The 18,680-nt window shown below is 39.1% G+C and overlaps 1 protein-coding gene across 1 annotated transcript in view; it reads right to left on the bottom strand.

Annotated features, from left to right (window-relative positions):
- The window catches only part of PDGFC (platelet derived growth factor C), a 130,685-nt gene that overhangs the window by 40,658 nt on the left and 71,347 nt on the right, over positions 1–18,680 (bottom strand). Inside the window, exon 2 of the mRNA XM_065836810.2 lies at positions 15,970–16,165. Within this exon, the coding sequence (XP_065692882.1) occupies positions 15,970–16,165 (196 nt within the window). The remainder of the gene's footprint in view (positions 1–15,969; positions 16,166–18,680) is intronic.

Here is an 18,680-nt window from a genome sequence, read left to right as displayed (position 1 = left end):
ACACTCACCCTCTACATATTTATAAACATTAATGAGGTCACCCCTCAGTCTTCTCCAAGCTAAAGAGACCCAGCTCCCTCAGCCTTTCCTCATAGGGGAGATGCTCCACTCCATTAATCATCTTCGTTGCCCTATGCTGGACTCTCTCCAGCAGTTCCCTGTCCTTCTTGAACTGAGGGGCCCAGAACTGGACACAATATGCCAGGTGCGGTCTCACCAGGGCAGAGTAGATGGGAAGGAGAACCTCTCTTGACCTACTAACCACATCATTTCTAATACACCCCAGGATGCCATTGGCCTTCTTGGCCACAAGGGCACAGTCCTGGCTCATGGTCATCCTGCTGTCCACCAGGACCTCCAGGTCCCTTTCCCCTACACTGCTCTCTAATAGGTCATTCCCCAACTTATACTGGAACCTGGGCTTGTTCCTACCCAGATGCAAGACTCTACACTTGTCCTTGTTATATTTCATTAAATTTTTTCCCCACCCAACTCTCCAGCCTCTCCAGGTCTCGCTGGATGGCAGCACAGCCTTCTGGCGTACCAGCCACTCCTCCCAGCTTAGTGTCATCAGCAAACTTGCTGATAGTATACTCTATTCCCTCATCCAAATCATTGATGAATATTGTATTGAATAATACAGGCCCCAGTACTGACCCTTGAGGTATTCCACTAGATACAGGCCTCCAACTAGACTCTGCCCCATTGACCACAACTCTCTGGCTTCTTCCCTTCAACCAGTTCACAGTCCACCTCACTACTCAGTCATCCAGACCGCACTCCCTCAGTTTAGCTGTAAGAATGCTCTGGGAGACTGTGTCAAATGCCTTACTGAAGTCATTCAGTCCAGTAAATACAAAGTTCCTGAAATCACGAACCCCTAGCAGTGCACACCAGTAAAAGTCAGCTATTAGTAACTTCTCTAGCCAACCAGAGGGATGTGACAGAGAAAAAACCCAAATGATACAGAAAACAAATTTCCTAGAGGAAGGGAAGGGACAAGGTGCCTTGGCTGAAATGGTCACCCTGTGGCAGCACCGGCAAATACTGCATGCAGGATAAAAGTTCAACAAAAATTATTCTGGAGAAAAGATAACAAAACAGCAATTAAATAAATTTCCATGGTAGTACCTGTAACTGCTGATCTTACATATAACTATTTTAACAGTCACTGGAAAGAAACAACATACCCAGATATAATTCAAATAAATAACTGATGAGGTCAGTTTTTTGTACTCAGAAAATGATGTTTAATTATACACAAACATCACTTCCAGCAATAGACATCACTTCCAGCCAATACTGCAAATGAACATAAAAACCCCAAGTATCCTGCCATGTCTACATTTTCCATGAAATAAAGATACTCAAGGTATAAACAGAGAACATTCCTAACTGCCATTCACCAAATATGGATCGTAGTTTCCGCGCCAACCTACTTTGAATACATCTATTTTAGAATATGCAGTACTGTACATTAAGAACTGCCTTATGGAAACACAGATTCATTCACAAATGTTATATGGTTGCCATGGTTCTCTCTGTTTAATCATTCCTCATACAGATTAGTAACAGCCTGAGGCTTCTAACACAACCACACAACTCTTTCTGTATTTCTACCTTGTTATTTAAGATACCCTAAAAGAAAGTTTAATCCTTAGATTTCAATTTTGTTCCCCTTCATTCACTGTCAGCCACTTTGATCATAAATATACGTTTACAACACTGCAAATGAAAGGGAAAACAAGACTGAGTTCAACCTTCCAAATTTTAGTCTTCAAACATTTGAACTCTTTTCATGAAATGGATGCTCTGGTTTGTTTTGGAGAAATTAACTGTTGCACTACCAGTGTACCAGAAAACATATTTCCATTTTCTGTGGATCTGCTGAAAATTTGAGGCATCATGTGAAGCTAAGACCTTCACATTTTGTGTAATAGCTTTTGTCACTTGATGAACTAGAGTCAAGGCACTTAATGCAAAAACCAATCCAAAGAAATTAATCTCCTCCCCTTCCTCCCCAAACCTCTCCTTTGTATCAAAAACTTATTTCAGTGACAACTGATAAACTGAGTATTGCTGAAAACATATCTTTTCCCCAATGACTAGTAAATTGCCACACGAACATCTCTAGGAAATAGATCATCATGACTAGTATCTAGACATACTGGTAAGTGCTTGAGGATCTCCATCTTAAGCACATTAATATCCTGTAGCATCTGAGGGGAACTTCTGCCTTTTGGAGAAGAAAGACTATTGACTTTTCCACAAGAATGAGAAATTGTAAACTAGATACATTGGTAAACGTACTTCAGGCTCTAAAACAAAACAGTTCTATATTCAGACAGCAATACTGTAATTATTCAAGCATATGTTAAACTACTGATTACATACAAAGCACGTAAATAGATATTTTCATTAATAGAACAAGCACAGAATTCTGACCTTGATAGCCTGTGCTACAAATTTATAATGGTTTAACTTCTATTGATACATTATTTTAAGCACCTGAATAAGAATCTTACAGAAAGAGACCCTATAATCCTGCAGATCAAAAGTGGAGGTAAGACGGAAAGATGGTTTCCCAAACTCCTCCTTTTAAAAGGTTGATTGCCAAATTTCTTAGGAGCTACCTATACTTATCTTTTTTGTATCAAAGGATGGCAGGTGTTCCCAGTGCCAGTCAAGATAAGAAACATGTTTAGCTCTCCTTAAATTAGAATTAAGTTTGGTCTAAAAATGACACATTATGAGTAGAACAGAGACACAAACCACAAATGTACACGGTATTTCCTATCAGCCTTACTATTACTACATATCAAAGACAAAGATGAATTTGGGAAAATTGAAGAGCTTGGAAAAAACATACTAACACCTGTGAATCAGCTTGCAAATGATGCTGCAGTCCATTTACTTACTCCATTTACTTCCACAGGGAGTAAGTCTCTGTGAGTTTCCACTGCTCAGAATTACTATGCTATGTTTACCTTTTTCCTATTCGACTAAAAGTTCTCCTGTAGCCACATAAAATGACCAAAAACAATTTTCAAAAAACTAAGAAGTCACTTGGAAAAGTATCCTTTCAAGGACTAGAAAACAGATAATACCTACATGAAACATTTTCTTGTACTGTTTCACCTCCACTCTGTCTGCTTACCGCTACTGACTTCATGTGCGGATTACAGATTTCTTCAGCATCCTGCACAAGTTATTAATTGAAATAATGTATGTAACAAAAATGGTAACAAGACAAGAGTATTCTTATTGTGCTGCACACTAGTACTCTTCTTCTTCACTCTCTCTCCACCACAGGATGCCTGTACAATTTGTTTTTATTATGTAATCATGGTGCACCACCACATGGAAATGGCCACCAGAATTCAGAGTCATACTGCACTGGGCACTTTACTCTCCAAAGCACATTTCCTTTCATGAAGAGGCAGCCCACTGCCCCCAGACAGTGTTCCAGCTCAATACGGATCCTATATCATACAGTGCTACACTCTCCAGATTTTGGAGAATGAAACACCTTATCAACTTTTTCCTAGTACTTCTCTGTAAACTCTGGTATATTTTATCTTGAGAATTACAGCAATCATAGTAAGTCACATGTTCCTACTGTACAGATCAATATTTTGTACAAAACCAAAACCTTTAAGGGAGCTCAGTGTTCACATCATCAACCAAGGCTGTAAAGCGTTCTTTATTATCTACTGTGAAATTTCTACATCTACTCACACTTTCCATTGTGGTCAGTGTATCTATTTCAGCTTCTGTGAATCTATAATCATGCTTTTACCATTGTTTTTCAAGCAGCATTTTAAATATTGATTCTAGTATCCCAAATGGTAACTTTTTCTTTGTGCACAGTTCTTATTATCCTGGAATATAGCTATGGCTCCAGTCAACAATGTGAAAACTACTGGCTACGCGATTTCCTAACAATATTCAAAAGCATACTTTAGAAAAGAACAACAAAAAAATTCCTAAAGGGAATTTTTACCATGCGAAGATTCACCCAGGGCAGCGCAGGCAGCACCACTTCCCTCGAGCATCTGCTGCCGATACAGCAGTATCACACATCTGCTCAGATCTCCTCTCTTCCTTTTCCCTCCTTCCTGTCTACCACAATGGAGGTTTGGGCTCTATCTGTGTTTATTTAAATGAAAACCCTTTTATTTCTGTAGTCCCGCAATACAATAACATAAGGTCTCTTGGCTGCTACACTAGCACACAGGATTTACCAGTCCAGGACAGGCCATTTGTCATGAAGTCCAATATCCTGATTCAGGACAGACTAATAATTGCTACTTGAACAGAAACTGAAAAATCTCTGTAATGAAACTAAGCAGTCTCACAGCACTGCATGAGGCAGAAAATATGTGTTCCTAACCCTAGCAGGGGATCAGTTTTTACCTAAGGAGCATAAGGAGTTTACCTAGTTATAAGTTAATGGTCATAAAATCCTGCAGTCCTATTTTTAATCCAGCCACAGCATATTAATCAAAGGCTAGCCAGAAACAGTACTTAATAATTGCTGCCAGTTTACTGGTCTCCCTGTTCTCATGTTACTGTCAGAAAAGGAAAAGATCTATTTATTTTACCTTATGAAACCTCTACGACACTCCTACATGACCATCTAAACCTTTGTATCAATAAGTAATCTTCCCTGTTACAATTTCTCATGCACATGCATCTTCTCAGCCAGCCTGATAATCCAATGAGAACAGATTAATGTAAATTGCATCACATTTCACTCCTACTTTATCCTAATGGAGCAGCATCAAGTACAAGACAGGACTGTTACAGATTTATCTGCCTGGCAATATTTGTCAGTGATATTATCTAACTACAATTTAATGTGAGCAACATACTTTATTAAAACATTGATGATATGCATAAAGAAGTAAACACAGCATCTAGTGAGAGGGAGAGAGGAAAGGAAGAGAAGAAGGGAAGGTGGAGAAAAAAGAAATGCTGTGTAACAGGTGAAGAAACACAACTGTCCATCTGGTAATAGGACAGTTGGTACGTCTGCTGTTCCTGCTGATTAAACAGGAGAAAGCTGCTTATAAACCTGACAGTGAGCCCATGGGCTTAACTGTACTTAGACTTCCAGTAACCAGAAAATATCAGGGAGGGGGTGCAGACTATGTATACACTGGAATATGTAGACACTACACAGGGTAACTTTAGGTTACACTGTTGGGCCTGCCCTTGCAGCTTGCATTTCTCTTGACATCAGGACTGAAAAGACCCACACGAAAAACCATGGGTGGCTGCAGGCTCTGTCTATATCCCTGTGCTCAGGTCATCACAGCTCACAGCGTGTTTTTGTGCCCGCTTATAATACACATTTACTTTTACCTTTTAGTAAGTGGTGATGTGGGAGCAGGGGAACTCCTTGAGTAACAACCGGTCCCAAAGTACCCAAGACAGACACTTTTTCAAAGAAAATCACTTCAGTCTACATCATTAGAAACACAGCCAACTGTGGTAACATGGAACAATTTTAGAAGCAATAAATTAGGATTAGGACCATTTACAAAAATATTTTGATACCGTGAACATAGTTTACTTTATTCAAACAGCTTGCTTGAGACTGAGAAGACCAGGAAGGAATTTTAAGGAGCCTAAAATGTTTTTAAGTCAATGAGTGTAGTCTCCAGTGTGAAAAAGGAGTAAGGGATTATGTCAACTGCCCACTCATAAGCAATCACTCTCCTAACACTCCTCTGGGCTGTGAAAATAGATTTTAAATTACTTGGAAACAATATCCACTACGGTGTCCTCTAGCAACAGTGGATACTAAAAATGAATGCTGGGTTTACTGTAAAGGAGGGAAAAGTGGGTGGGCAAGAATGCAGTGATAGTCCTTAGATTAGTGTAGCACGTCCTGCTGATGGCATCATGTAGGTTGTGCTGTCCTCCTGTCCTGCTCAGAAAAACATCTCCTTCTCTTTTCCTTTCTCATGTTGCACTCTGATTTACTTAGCACCATTTTGCAGCTATAAAGCCTTTCTGCAGAACTGAGTTTACTCTTTTTGAAGTTTAGGAAATGTGTGTTACAGAGTAGTCTCAGTTATAACTGTACTACATTTTGGTTTTCTAATTTTTATTTTCTCTTACTGCTTGCAATGCCTGCTTTGTCACATTTATAAAGCTATTACCATGAGAATTGTATTCTGCAACTTTTACTAAGCAGCAGAGAACCCAAAGGAATGTGTATAGTTCTGGTTATAGTACACACCTTTGCTACAGTGTAAACTACAGACAGCAGCTGAAACAGCAGAATAGGACCAGCTGAAAGATGACTTAGTGCTCCAATCATTTGGTAATCAAAGTGTCATTTTTTTTCTGGAATCATTGACAATCTTAAAGAAAGAGCTTTTTTAAAAAGTAAATTAAAAAAAAAAAAAATACAAAGGACCACACTTTTGCTCAATTAAATCAGAATAGAAACAGATCCAGTTCTTTTGAGGCAAAAAGCACTCCTCTTTTTGTTCAAAACACAGGAAAGCAGGATGCACGAGTCTATCGGACTCTTCTGCATTTCTGCATTCATTAAATTAAAATAATATTGTTACAACTGAACTCATGTGGAAAAAAACCAAACCCTTTGTGTTATTAATCTTTTTTTTTTTTTTTTTTTTCCTTTTACATATAAGGAACAATTTTTAGGTAGCCAAAGGACTTTGGTCCTAAACTAATGTAACTTCTTCAAAACTTTGATCCCCATCCCACACTCTCATCCTCCACTGAAATCCGTTCAGGATTTAAACCTCTCTTGAACTGGTATCACTATTCAGTTATCTTGCAAATGGATTGAGCAACTTCAAATCAAAATAACTAACCAACAATCCTGCAAATACCAGAAGAAATTGCTCCACCAGTTTCTTTAGCACAAATTTTATGGTATTGTCCACACACTGCTCCTAAAACACCACCTCCCTGCCACCAGAAAAACATCAATTTTGCTACCAAGGACTTCAGCTTAAACTAGCTTTTTCATAACAATTCTTTCCTATGACTATTTCGATTAATCTAAGGCACTTGAATGCTAGCATTCATCCCATCCATTTCAATTTTATGATCCCCTTTCAGACTTAAAAAGGAAAAAAAAAAAAGTTCAACAAGTAATTTATGTGTTGGTAAAAAAATAGAAAAAAAAAAAGAAAAAAAACAACAACAGCCCACACCATACTGTCACACACAAAACCACAAACATAAGCATGAAGAGAAATGGTGTTTGAGGAATGAGAGTTCATATGCTTTTTATAATTCTATGTATTAATGGAATCAATCCTACCCAAATGATCCAAATGCATCTGACGCACACAACAGAGCTATAACAAATTTTAAATTTGGTATGACTTTACTTTTGCTGAAGAAGTTATAGCCAGTGATGAAAGAGACATTTAAGTATCACTGATATGTGGAGTCACCTAAACAGAGGCTAGCCTACCTCTATGTGTAGCACCTCATAAAAAACAGGTGGCTAAAATTGAGCACAGTAAAAATCTAAGGCAACAGCTGTAAGAAAAGAGCTTTAAGGACTGGTCTTCACCAAAACATTTCTCTGTGTTCTCAGAGTCTATGGTTTTGGTGCTGGCTGTCTTTTTTTCCAATTTGAAGCCTTAGACATTTAGGAGGACTCCTCACTGTTTTCTGAGTTTTCAAATAGAGGTGGCAGCAGCACACTCATGCATCTTCAGAAACAGGGGAGGAGAGGAAGGCAAGGGAAAAAAACCATATATCCCAGCAGCCCAGCTGTTTCATGACATGAGTCACCATGAACATTGTCTGCACCAGTTTATCTTTAAATATAGAGTACATTTAAATGTCTTTGTCCAGTTATTCAAAGCCAACTTGAACTTTGTGCTTACCCCGGAGATAACTTCAACCTTCTGTAATCACAGTCCACCAGAATAATTTAAGAGTGTCTGACAGTCCATCAGCTGTCCAGAAAACAATCTCTTTGGAACTAGATCTTGATAAGGAACTCACTGCCCTCAAAATGCCCAGAATTAATATTGTATGTGAAGAGTTACATTTTTTCCTTGAATTTATGCTTGGTATTAGTAAGTTCTTCACACATATATCAATATTGCTTCTAAAATGCACTCAAGACAAACCAAACATATACATATATACATATTTGTCCCCAGGGTAAGTAGAAGGGTTGAATTTAATCTTTCTGGAAGAAAACGCCCTGGTTGTTGTGGGTGATTTTAACTTCCCAGATGTTTGCTGGAAGGACCATTCAGCCAGCCAGCCACAGTCCAGGAGGTTCCTCCAGTGCATTGATGATAACTTCCTCATGCAGATGGTGGAGGAGCCGACCAGGAGAGGTACACTGCTGGATCTCATCCTCACTAACAAGGAGGGTCTGGTCAAAGCAGTAAAGGTTGGGGGCTTCCTGGGTTGCAGTGACCACGAGATGGTGGAGTTCAGCATCTTGTGTCACAGGAACAGAATAGCAAGTAAAATTGCAATCCTGGCCTTTGGCAGGGCTAACTTCGGCCTTTTCAAGCAATTGCTAGGGGAAATCCCATGGGCAAGACTGCTTGAAGGAAAAGGGGCCCAAGAGAGCTGGATTGCATTCAGAGATTGCTTCTTCCATGCTCAGGATCAGAGCATCCCCACACGTAGGAAGTCGAGGAAGGGAGCCAGGAGGCCTGCGTGGTTGAATAGGGGTCTGTTGGGTATGCTCAAGCAGAAGAGGAGAGTTTACAGGTCATGGAAGCAGGGGCTGGCCACTTGGGAGGAATATAAGGCTGCTGTTAGAGGATGTAGGAAGGCAGCTAGGGTAGCCAAGGCCTCCTTAGAATTACAGCTGGCGAGAGGGGTCAAGGACAGCAAAAAGAACTTTTTCAAATACATAGCAGATAAAACTAATACCAGAGGCAACGTAAGCCCACTGATGAATGGGGTAGGTGCCCTGGTGGCAGAAGATACAGAGAAGGCAGTGTTACTGTATTCCTTCTTTGTCTCTGTCTACTCTGCTGGAGGCTGTCCTGGGGAGCCCTGTACCCCTGAGACCCCGGATGAAGCCAGGTCAATGGAGGAGTTTGCTTTAGTCGATGAGGACTGGGTTAGGGAGCATTTAAATAGTCTGGACATCCATAAATCCATGGGTCCAGATGGGATGCATCCACGGGTGCTGAGGGAGTTGGCTGAAGTCATTGCTGGACCGCTCTCCATCATCTTTGCCAAGTCTTGGGAAACAGGAGAGGTGCCCAAGGATTGGAGGAAAGCAAATGTCACTTCAGTCTTCGAAAAGGGCAAGAAGGAGGACCCAGGTAATTATAGACCGGTCAGCCTCACCTCTGTCCCTGGGAAAGTAATGGAACAGCTTATCCTTGGTGTCATCTCAAGGCATATCAGGGATAAGAGGGTCATTAGGAGCAGTCAGGATGGCTTTACCAAGGGTAAGTCATGCTTGACCAACCTCATAGCCTTTTATGAGAATGTAACAAGGTGGATGGATGATGGCAGAGCGGTGGATGTGGTCTACCTTGACTTCAGTAAAGCCTTTGACACAGTCCCTCACAGCATCCTCACAGCTAAGTTGAGGAGGTGTGGTCTGGACAATAGAGTAGTGAGGTGGGTTGCAAACTGGCTTAAGGAGAGAAGCCAGAGTGGTGGTCAATGGTGCGGAGTCTAGTTGGAGGCCAGTATCTAGTGGAGTGCCTCAGGGGTCAGTACTGGGGCCAATATTATTCAATATATTCATTAACGATTTGGACGAGGGAATTGAGTGTACTATGAGCAAGTTTGCTCATGACACTAAGCTGGGAGGAGTGGCTGACACGCCAGAAGGCTGTGCTGCCATCCAGCGAGACCTGGACAGGCTGGAGAGTTGGGCGGGGAATAACCTGATGAAATTTAACAAGGGAAAGTGCAGAGTTCTGCATCTGGGCAGGAACAACCCCAGGTTCCAGTATAGGTTGGGAAATTACATATTAGAGAGCAGTGTAAGGGAAAGGGACCTGGGGGTCCTAGTGGACAACAGGATGACCATGAGCCAGCACTGTGCCCTTGTGGCCAGGAAGGCCAATGGCATCCTTGGGTGTATTAGAAGCGGGGTGGTCAGTAGATCGAGAGAGGTCCTCCTTCCCCTCTACTCCGCCCTGGTGAGACCCCATCTGGAATATTGTGTCCAGTTCTGGGCCCCTCAGTTCAAGAAGGACAGGGAACTGCTGGAGAGGGTCCAGCGTAGGGCAACAAAGATGATTAAGGGAGTGGAGCATCTCCCTTATGAAGAAAGGCTGAGGGAGCTGGGTCTCTTTAGTTTGGAGAAGAGGAGACTGAGGGGTGACCTTATTAATGTTTATAAATATGTAGAGGGTGAGTGCCATGAGGACGGAGCCACGCTCTTCTCAGTGGCAAACAATGATAGGACAAGGAGTAACGGGTTCAAGCTGGAACACAAGAGGTTCCACTTAAATTTGAGAAAAAACTTCTTCTCATTGAGGGTGACAGAGCGCTGGAACAGGCTGCCCAGGGAGGTTGTGGAGTCTCCTTCCCTGGAGACATTCAAAGCCCGCCTGGACATGTTCCTGCGCCACCTCACCTAGGCGTTCCTGCTCCAGCAGGGGGATTGGACTAGATGATCTTTCGAGGTCCCTTCCAATCCTAAACATACTGTGATACTGTGTGAAAAGATGCTAAAATTCTTCTTTCATGCATGCACTCTGCTGATACCATAAGGTGCTTCCATAACAAGGGGCTAAACAAAAGCAAAATACCTGTCCTTGTTTTTACTGAGGCACTTAGGAGTTGCAGTTATGTATCCATATTTTACTCCACATGCTATAATAGATGTACTGATTTTTAGTAATTACAAGAGAGGAAGCTGCATGTGGTGTAAGTTACTCATCGTGTCTTACATTACACAGAAACGTCTATTCAGAAAATTACCTAACAAAATGTTTAACTTTTTATTGTGTTTACCATAATTTATCACTGCATAGTATGCACTTAACACAATTCATGTAAAATAAAAAAAGACAGCTAAGCAAATATTTTCTTCTTTATAGCCCCCGACTAAAGACTGTGTCCAAATGTTTCTTCTTAATACACTTGTTTTAGTCTTGCCAGACTGAGCCAAATCTATTAACTTGTTAGCCTTTCTCAACAATTTCCTGATGATAGGGCCACATATGACTACTGAAGCCAGTTGGATTACACTTTCTACCACAGAACCTTGAATGAAAGGGAATAGCTTGGGCACAGTTCAGTCACAACAGATATGAATTGAAGGCAAGTAGCTTTCAGAAACATTCAGGAAAAGGAAGTTAGTGAATTTAATACATATGGTTCTGATCTCAAAGCATCATCCTAAGAGCTGTCAGAGGAAGAATACTGACAGTATTAAGAGTTAAGTATTTAATTTGATGAAGAGGAAAAAAAAAGTCACAGCACTACTCACATAGATTTTACCCCATGATAACACTGACATCTGCCTTCAGCTTAACTAATTTTCTTCAGGTAAAAAGTTCTGCATACTGCGAATAGTAAATAGACAAGCTTTGTGAATTCTTTCAGAACATTATAGGTAAATGCTTCAGGTATATATTAATAGATTCATGTATGCAGCTACTAAAATCCACCCTTCCACCTCTTCGACTATAGTTCATACTTTAAATTATTAGAGTACTGAAGAGAGTTGGAAATGAGTATAGATATCCGAACCTGAAGATGATGATCAAATGGCATCTATTATGTAACTATAAGTTCCACATTCTTCTACTCATAGATTTTATCCTGATGATCTTATCTACAGTAATGGCACTTTGGATTTGTGACACATTTCTGTGTTTTATTATAGACAATAAAAGTCAAACAGACTGTAATCATCTGATTATTAGAAAGAACAGCTGCAACCACCACTCAGATGAACAACTAGAGCCATTCTGTGCACAGGGAGAGGGCAAGTTTGGCAGATGTTACTAATACAAGCAAGATTAACTTTTGTCTTTTCCTTTTGCAGCCTTGTGTTGTAATGCTCCAGTGTACAACCAACTCATGACATCAGACTGCCTGTTAAAGACAACTGGAGCACCCATGTTCTTCCTGGAAGAAAGCTAAATCTGTGTCTGCCTGTCACAGAGGAGTTCATCCCAAAGCTTTCAATCACTGCATGCTCTCAGAAAGAGAAAGCAACAAATCTGGACAACAAGAAAGAAGTGAATAAAAATCAATCCTTCCTGGTCAAGGAGAGTGAAGGCGTCTTGCTGATGATAGGAGCTGTCAGGCACAGAAGTCTAACGGTCTCATAATTAAAAGTGTTGAGGGGCTAGCATCATGAAAATAATAACTTGTCATACCGTCTATCATATCAGTAGAAGAAAAGCTGCTGCTTTTCTTCATCAGAAAGGGTGGACACAGAGAATGTAAATCCACTATACCTCTCTCAGCTAGAAATTCCCTTATGTATGGAAAATATACTGCCATTTCTATCATCCAAAGAGTACCATACAAAACAGCAAGGAGATTGCATTCTTCTCCTTTTTTGTTTGTTTGGTTTGCTGGGGGATCTTTTTTTTTCAGAACCTTTTTCTTTTGCAAGTCACAGCCAAAAATCAAAGTATACAAGGGTGAAATTCCTGCAACGTTACAGAGAATTACATATCATATTATCAAACAAGTAATATATTAATAAATCTCTTCTGAGACACATGCATGGCTCTAGTTTCCATGTAAATGGGAATTTGTGTTCACTTTGGAAAGGACACAGTGGGATTCTTAACATTTTGCCCATAGAAAGAATGCAGTGCAGATGAAGTAGAACTATTGTTAAAATACTTATTAGCTGTATTTTAAGCAATGCAGAGATGAACTGCAGAAATTTCAAGCACATTACAATTGTAAAATGAGGACAAAAATCACCTGGAGAAATACAGGCAAAATAGCAGAAGTTTATTCTTAAAAAACCTGTGACTCAAACTTTGTTTCCAAACCACAGCAATCATGCTTAAGACTGGTGAGAATTAGCACAATAATTAGGACTATGCATGTTAATGCTGTTTCAGATGAGGCTGGGTCAGCATTGCTGGTCATAAACATAGAACTTGCTGTAATGCAAATGCTCTACCTTCATAAATACTGTAAGTTGATTTGGAAGTAGAAATGGAACAGAAAAAAAAGCCATACAGGATCACTCTGATTCAGATTCAGTAAAGTATTTAAAGTGAAAACTGGACGGGTAAATTGAAAGTATCTGTAAAATGTGATATTTGCTCTGGATGAAACGATCTCACAGAATAGTTTGAAATATCAGAACTGACTTTGGAAAAATCAGGTCAGCCAGATACAGGCAAAAACTTGCTACAACTTCATCTATGATATTTCTTAATCACCAATACCATTGTTTTCCTGTTATAAGACTTTTTTTGCTTAACATAGCTCTATATAGATGGATATGTTGGTTTTGGCTTTGGTGGTTGTGAGGTTTTTGTGTTGTGGTGTTGGTTTTTTTTTTTTTTCCTTTTGTGGTTGTTGTGGTATTTTTTTGTTTGTTTGTTTCGGTGTGTGGAGTTTTTGTGTGTGTGTGTGTGTTTTTTGTTTGTTTTTTCGTATGTGTGAGCAACATTTGATTTACTATGAGATTTAAAAGCTGCTAATTATCTTAAAATAACATACTCCAACGTATTCTCTTACCAGCCCAGTGAGCTGACACTACATGTCGTTACAGCCTACAGCGATGACTGGGAAACCTCTGGCATTGCACAGAATGTGGAGCTTATCAAGTGGAACTGAAAACTGTGACAATGACCACAGCAGGTAACTCATGAGGTCCTCTCACACACTACGGGAGGGGGAGAAAGATACCCTGGTACAAACTGTACACTGTTCCACAGGAAATCTAATGTTACTGGAGTGCAGTTTTAACTTAGTTTCAGTCATAGCTCAGAACCAAAGGATCACTGTAAGGTACAGAGTTATAATACATTAACTTCCATGTCATATTTTATGCTGTCCTTTGTCAAATTAACCTGCCTTTGGAGAAACCATTGAGTTGTCTACAGCAACAGTAGTGATTTGTGTGTTTCAAGATGGCAGAAACAGAGTGGAGTAACAAATAATACGGGATGCAGTCAATGAAAACAATTAGCTTTTCTACAGAATGTACTGGAAAAAATTGAATAGTTCTATTAGGAACTATAAGCGATAAGAAACACAAGACGTTATTTATAAAGAGATATTACTCTGATAACTGGTAACTTACTGGCCCGTCTAGAATTGTTTTACATATATAAACTCTCTGTAATTTAGATCTTTCCTCAACTTGTCAATAATTTATGCTCCCTCAACATCAAAACAAGGTACACTTTTTCTTTCTTTTCTGGGTTTATTACTGAATTTATTTTTCATAGGAACCTAGCTCCTTTTTTTTTTTTTTTCTTTTGGTTAAAAACAAAAATATAACTCTCTTTTTTAGAGGGTCTTATCTTCCAATCCAAAAAGCCCAGTGTGTCCTCAAAAGTGCACATATGAGGAATCACATTTATACAAGTTCCTGGTATCCCTACACAAATACAAACATGATAAAATTGCAACCAAAGGAAGATTATTAGTGACTTATAACTGTTTCTTAATTTGACCAGAACTTTTGTATTCAGCACATTGTTTACTTAAAATAAATGTACTCCCATTAAAAGACTAATCTAGTTATAATATTAAAAATATTTTAACTTATCTTACTTTTTTCTTTGCAAGTGGACGAATGAGTCACCCTACCTGGATTTTCTTTCACTTGCCACTTCACTCTGCCATATGCAAAGAAAAGAAAAAGCAAGCTAAGTTTTCATTTAAAGAAAACAATTATTGTGCAAAAGGGAGTGCACTCATCTGAGCAAACATATGTTTATAGTACTCAGTATTTTAATTGTATTTGACATGGCCTTGACAATTACTCCCTTCAGAATTATGAAAGAAAGGCATGTGTCTATCTGTTATAAAGCTCAGCTCCAAAAAGAAATTAAAATTTTATATCAAAACATTATTCAAGATATAAACACAAACAAATTTTAGTTAATTAGAAAAATGGAAGGCAAGCAAGAATCAAATCAAATGTGTATACAAGGTATTTAAAATCAAAAAAACCTAACAGAAAAACAAACCAACCAAAAAACTACTTTGAAGGAAAAATCTTGTGTGAAGTACCTCTCCAGGAATATTTCAAAAGAGGATATGCCATTCAAATGACATATTTTATCTGTTACTTAATTTACTGAAAAGAGTTCAAACAACATACGACTATTCACACATCAGGGATTTTTATGATGTGTTGCTGTGATGGCAGGCAGATATAGGATAGTAGAGTTTGGGAAATCTTCCCTTTCACCCACCCACAGGGAGCATTTATAATGCCAGCCCCTGCTGCCTCACAAAATATCTTTACATGATCAATGAGATGTCTTCGTCCAGAACTACATCCATCCCTATGCCTGTTTTGTCACAGTTGAATAAATGTTTTCTAATATCCAACCTAAACCTCACCTGGTACAACTTGAGGCCATTTCCTCTCTTCTTTTCACTTGCCACTTGGGAGAAGAGACCAACACCCTCCATGCTACAACCTCCTTTCAGGTAGTTGTAGACAGCGATAAGGTCTCCCCTCAGCCTCCTTTTCTCCAGGCTGAACAGCCCCAGCTCCCTCAGCCACTCCTCATCAGCCTCCAGACCCCTCAAAACTTTTGAGAGATTAAATATTTCTTTTCCTTTTTTTCGTAATATATCTGTGGGCCAGATACTGAATGCAAAAGGAGAATGGGGAACCCCAAAGCTTTCAATTGTGAAATCCTTCTTCATGAGTGAAAAAAAGTCATAAAACCATGATTTAAAAGATGCATTTTATAAATATATTGCCATGCAGGTCTGACATATTTGCAAAACTCGAACAACTTTTTCGTTCCATCCCCCACAACTTCGTTCAGATTTTTCTAAGTTAAAGTAACTTACTTGCAAATGTCATCTTCTGGGTCCTCAAGCCCAAATCTTTCGTCAAAAGTAAGCTGTATCCATACATTTTCATCTACTGCTACTAATCTCCACACTAAAACAGTATTGCGTGGGTATGTGTGTGGAAACTTGGGGCTGTGAATACTTCCATTAGTAGTCACAGTAATTATCTTCTCATGCTGAGGATCCTGCACACCTATAGTAAAGAGAGAAAATGGACGCATGAATACTCATTTCTTCTCCTTTTCCTAAAGTGTTTGTACAACATGCCAATAAAAATGCTGTTTTGTTCTCTTCATCCTGAAAGGTATTTCTGCTTGGAAAATATATTTAGTAACAACAACCCCAAAGTGATAAATATTAATTTGCTGGCAAAAGGCTATTCAACCCCAAATCTCAACTACTGTTCTGAAAGCGGAAGAGATGTTCAAGTGCAGATAAGAGAAATGTGACTGACAACACCTGAAGGCAAAACTGGACTCCTGACAGACACCCAGCAGCCCAAGGGACCACATCATGCCGCCTGCTGCAGGTTTCAGTTCTTTACTACTGGAGAACGCATGGATATCATACGAGGGTACAGGGAGAGGTCTGCTCACACCTGCCACAGAACGGATGGTTTCATTTGTTTCTTGTTAAAGGAGACTATCTTATGTTCACTGAGTTCAGTGATAAGGATTTTGATGGCTTCCTCCTTCCTGAGGATTGTACCAGAACAAAGTTATCCTAATACAGGACTGCAACTGGGACATACTTGGGAAACTTGAGAAAGTCACCAAGTGTAAGAAATTAGGTGTTTAATGACAAGGCTCAACTGCGGGCATTCCTCAAAATTCTTCACATCATAGTGAGACTAAACATATGTAAAATTAAATGCATGTTTTACAATGCAGCAGCAAATGAATTCAAAAGAAATAAGCCAACAGCAGTTGATTTTTAAAGCACACAGTAACACTGAAACTACTTAAAAGACTTCCTCACATTATGAACTTGTAACTACAAGAAGTTACCAAAAGGAAAGGACTCCTTTAGTGAGCAGCAGCTGTGCCTTTCAGAGCCCAAACAACTCTCTTCACAGTAAATCAAGAAACCTCATTCTCAAGTGCCCAATAGTCACAGGAATTCACATTCAACAGCTGGAATCAGCTCATATGGAGTATTTAGATGCAAAAAAAAAAACAGGCACTGACCTAACATTGTGACATACAATGGCCATGTCTCTAAGCTACAAGATTTAATTCCGTCAAATGAAAATAATCCTTATGCTACAGCACATTACTTTTACTATTTCTGGCTTTTTCTAAAAACCTGTATAGAGTCAGACTTGACATTTCATTCAGTAAAACACAGGAATTCTCAGTTACCTACTAATAACTTCAGTAAGGAAATATGCTTGTAGTTTTGTACTCGAGAGTTATTACTATTATTTTGTTTTCAGTTATTCATTGTCTTTTACAGTTAGATACTTTATCTTATCTTTCTGATCGCTTTATAACTGACATTATAACAAACATTCATGTGAAGCTATGTAAGACATGATTCAGTCTCCAATGAAAACATATACTGCAATTGTACCTTATTATAGCTAAGTGTAAAAGCTGACAGCTAAATGAATGTACTGCAAGAAAAGGCGGCCATAGAAACAGTATCGCTATTTTAAAAGAATTAATCTTTACTTAAGTGTAATTTAAACTTTGATGGAATCTTGCCTTCTATTCTGATGTACTGGTGCCTTTTACTTGTGGTATAAAAATAGTCAAGTGTCATTTCAGTGGAATTGCTGCTTATATAAAACTGATGGAGTGTGGTCTTGCCTTGTAGAGGACTGACTGCCTTGTGTACAAGTAAGACAGGATAGCATGCAGTAATAAGTAAAAAAAGCACACATACAAAAAGAAACAGATTCCTAATTTAGACACTTCACTGGGCTTTTGTTAGCTGAGTCACAAGCATTTTTTGATAATGTCTAGTATGTCAGCTGAGAGCTCCATGCTAAGCAAAGGAGCCAACAATAATAAAAATTACTTTCCCAGAGATTAGTGCACCAGAGTGCTATTTCCAAAGTATGCAAAGGACCATTTCAAACAAACATGTCAACATGTGGTGTCTGAAAACATTAGAGCCAGTGGTTCATTTTGTCTTTGAAAGCACACACGGGATTACAAGCCACGTTGTATTTCACAACGCATTAAGAAAGTGTTTTGTTTTGTGTCATGAGAACAATGATAACAAGAGTACATAAGGACTGTAAATAGTCCAGGCATATCAAATGAAAAGTCAGTAAAAAAGGGCAGAGGAAAGAAGGTGCATATGGCAATTCAGCGAAGAGAAGTTGCGGCATCTCTGTTATCTTCAGCTTCTCCATTTGCAAATGAAAAAGTATCTATTTATTTTAGCACACAGCAGTGTTCCATGAACATATCAAATTCCCATACACAACACTTGCTCCATTTCAAATATTTGCTCTCGCACAGTGGAATTTCTTCTCTTACAAAAGAATTATTTTGTATGACTACAAAGGCAAGTAATTGCTGTCACTGAAGAATGAAGCTTGTTATTTGTCTTCAGATAAGCTGCAATATTCTTTTTATCCATTCTACATAAATCGTACCATTGTACCACAAAAACCTAGCCTTTTCCTACAGAGTCCATGCATGCTCTGAACATTTATTTTGAGGAAATTGTGTGAAGGGTACAGCTACCTGAAAGGG

Source organism: Patagioenas fasciata, chromosome 4 (assembly GCF_037038585.1).
Source record: "Patagioenas fasciata isolate bPatFas1 chromosome 4, bPatFas1.hap1, whole genome shotgun sequence".
In the NCBI taxonomy this organism is placed as follows: Eukaryota; Metazoa; Chordata; class Aves; order Columbiformes; family Columbidae; genus Patagioenas; species Patagioenas fasciata.
The sequence above is the reverse complement of the archived record's forward strand: the minus strand, read 5'-3'. Positions and strand labels throughout refer to the sequence as shown.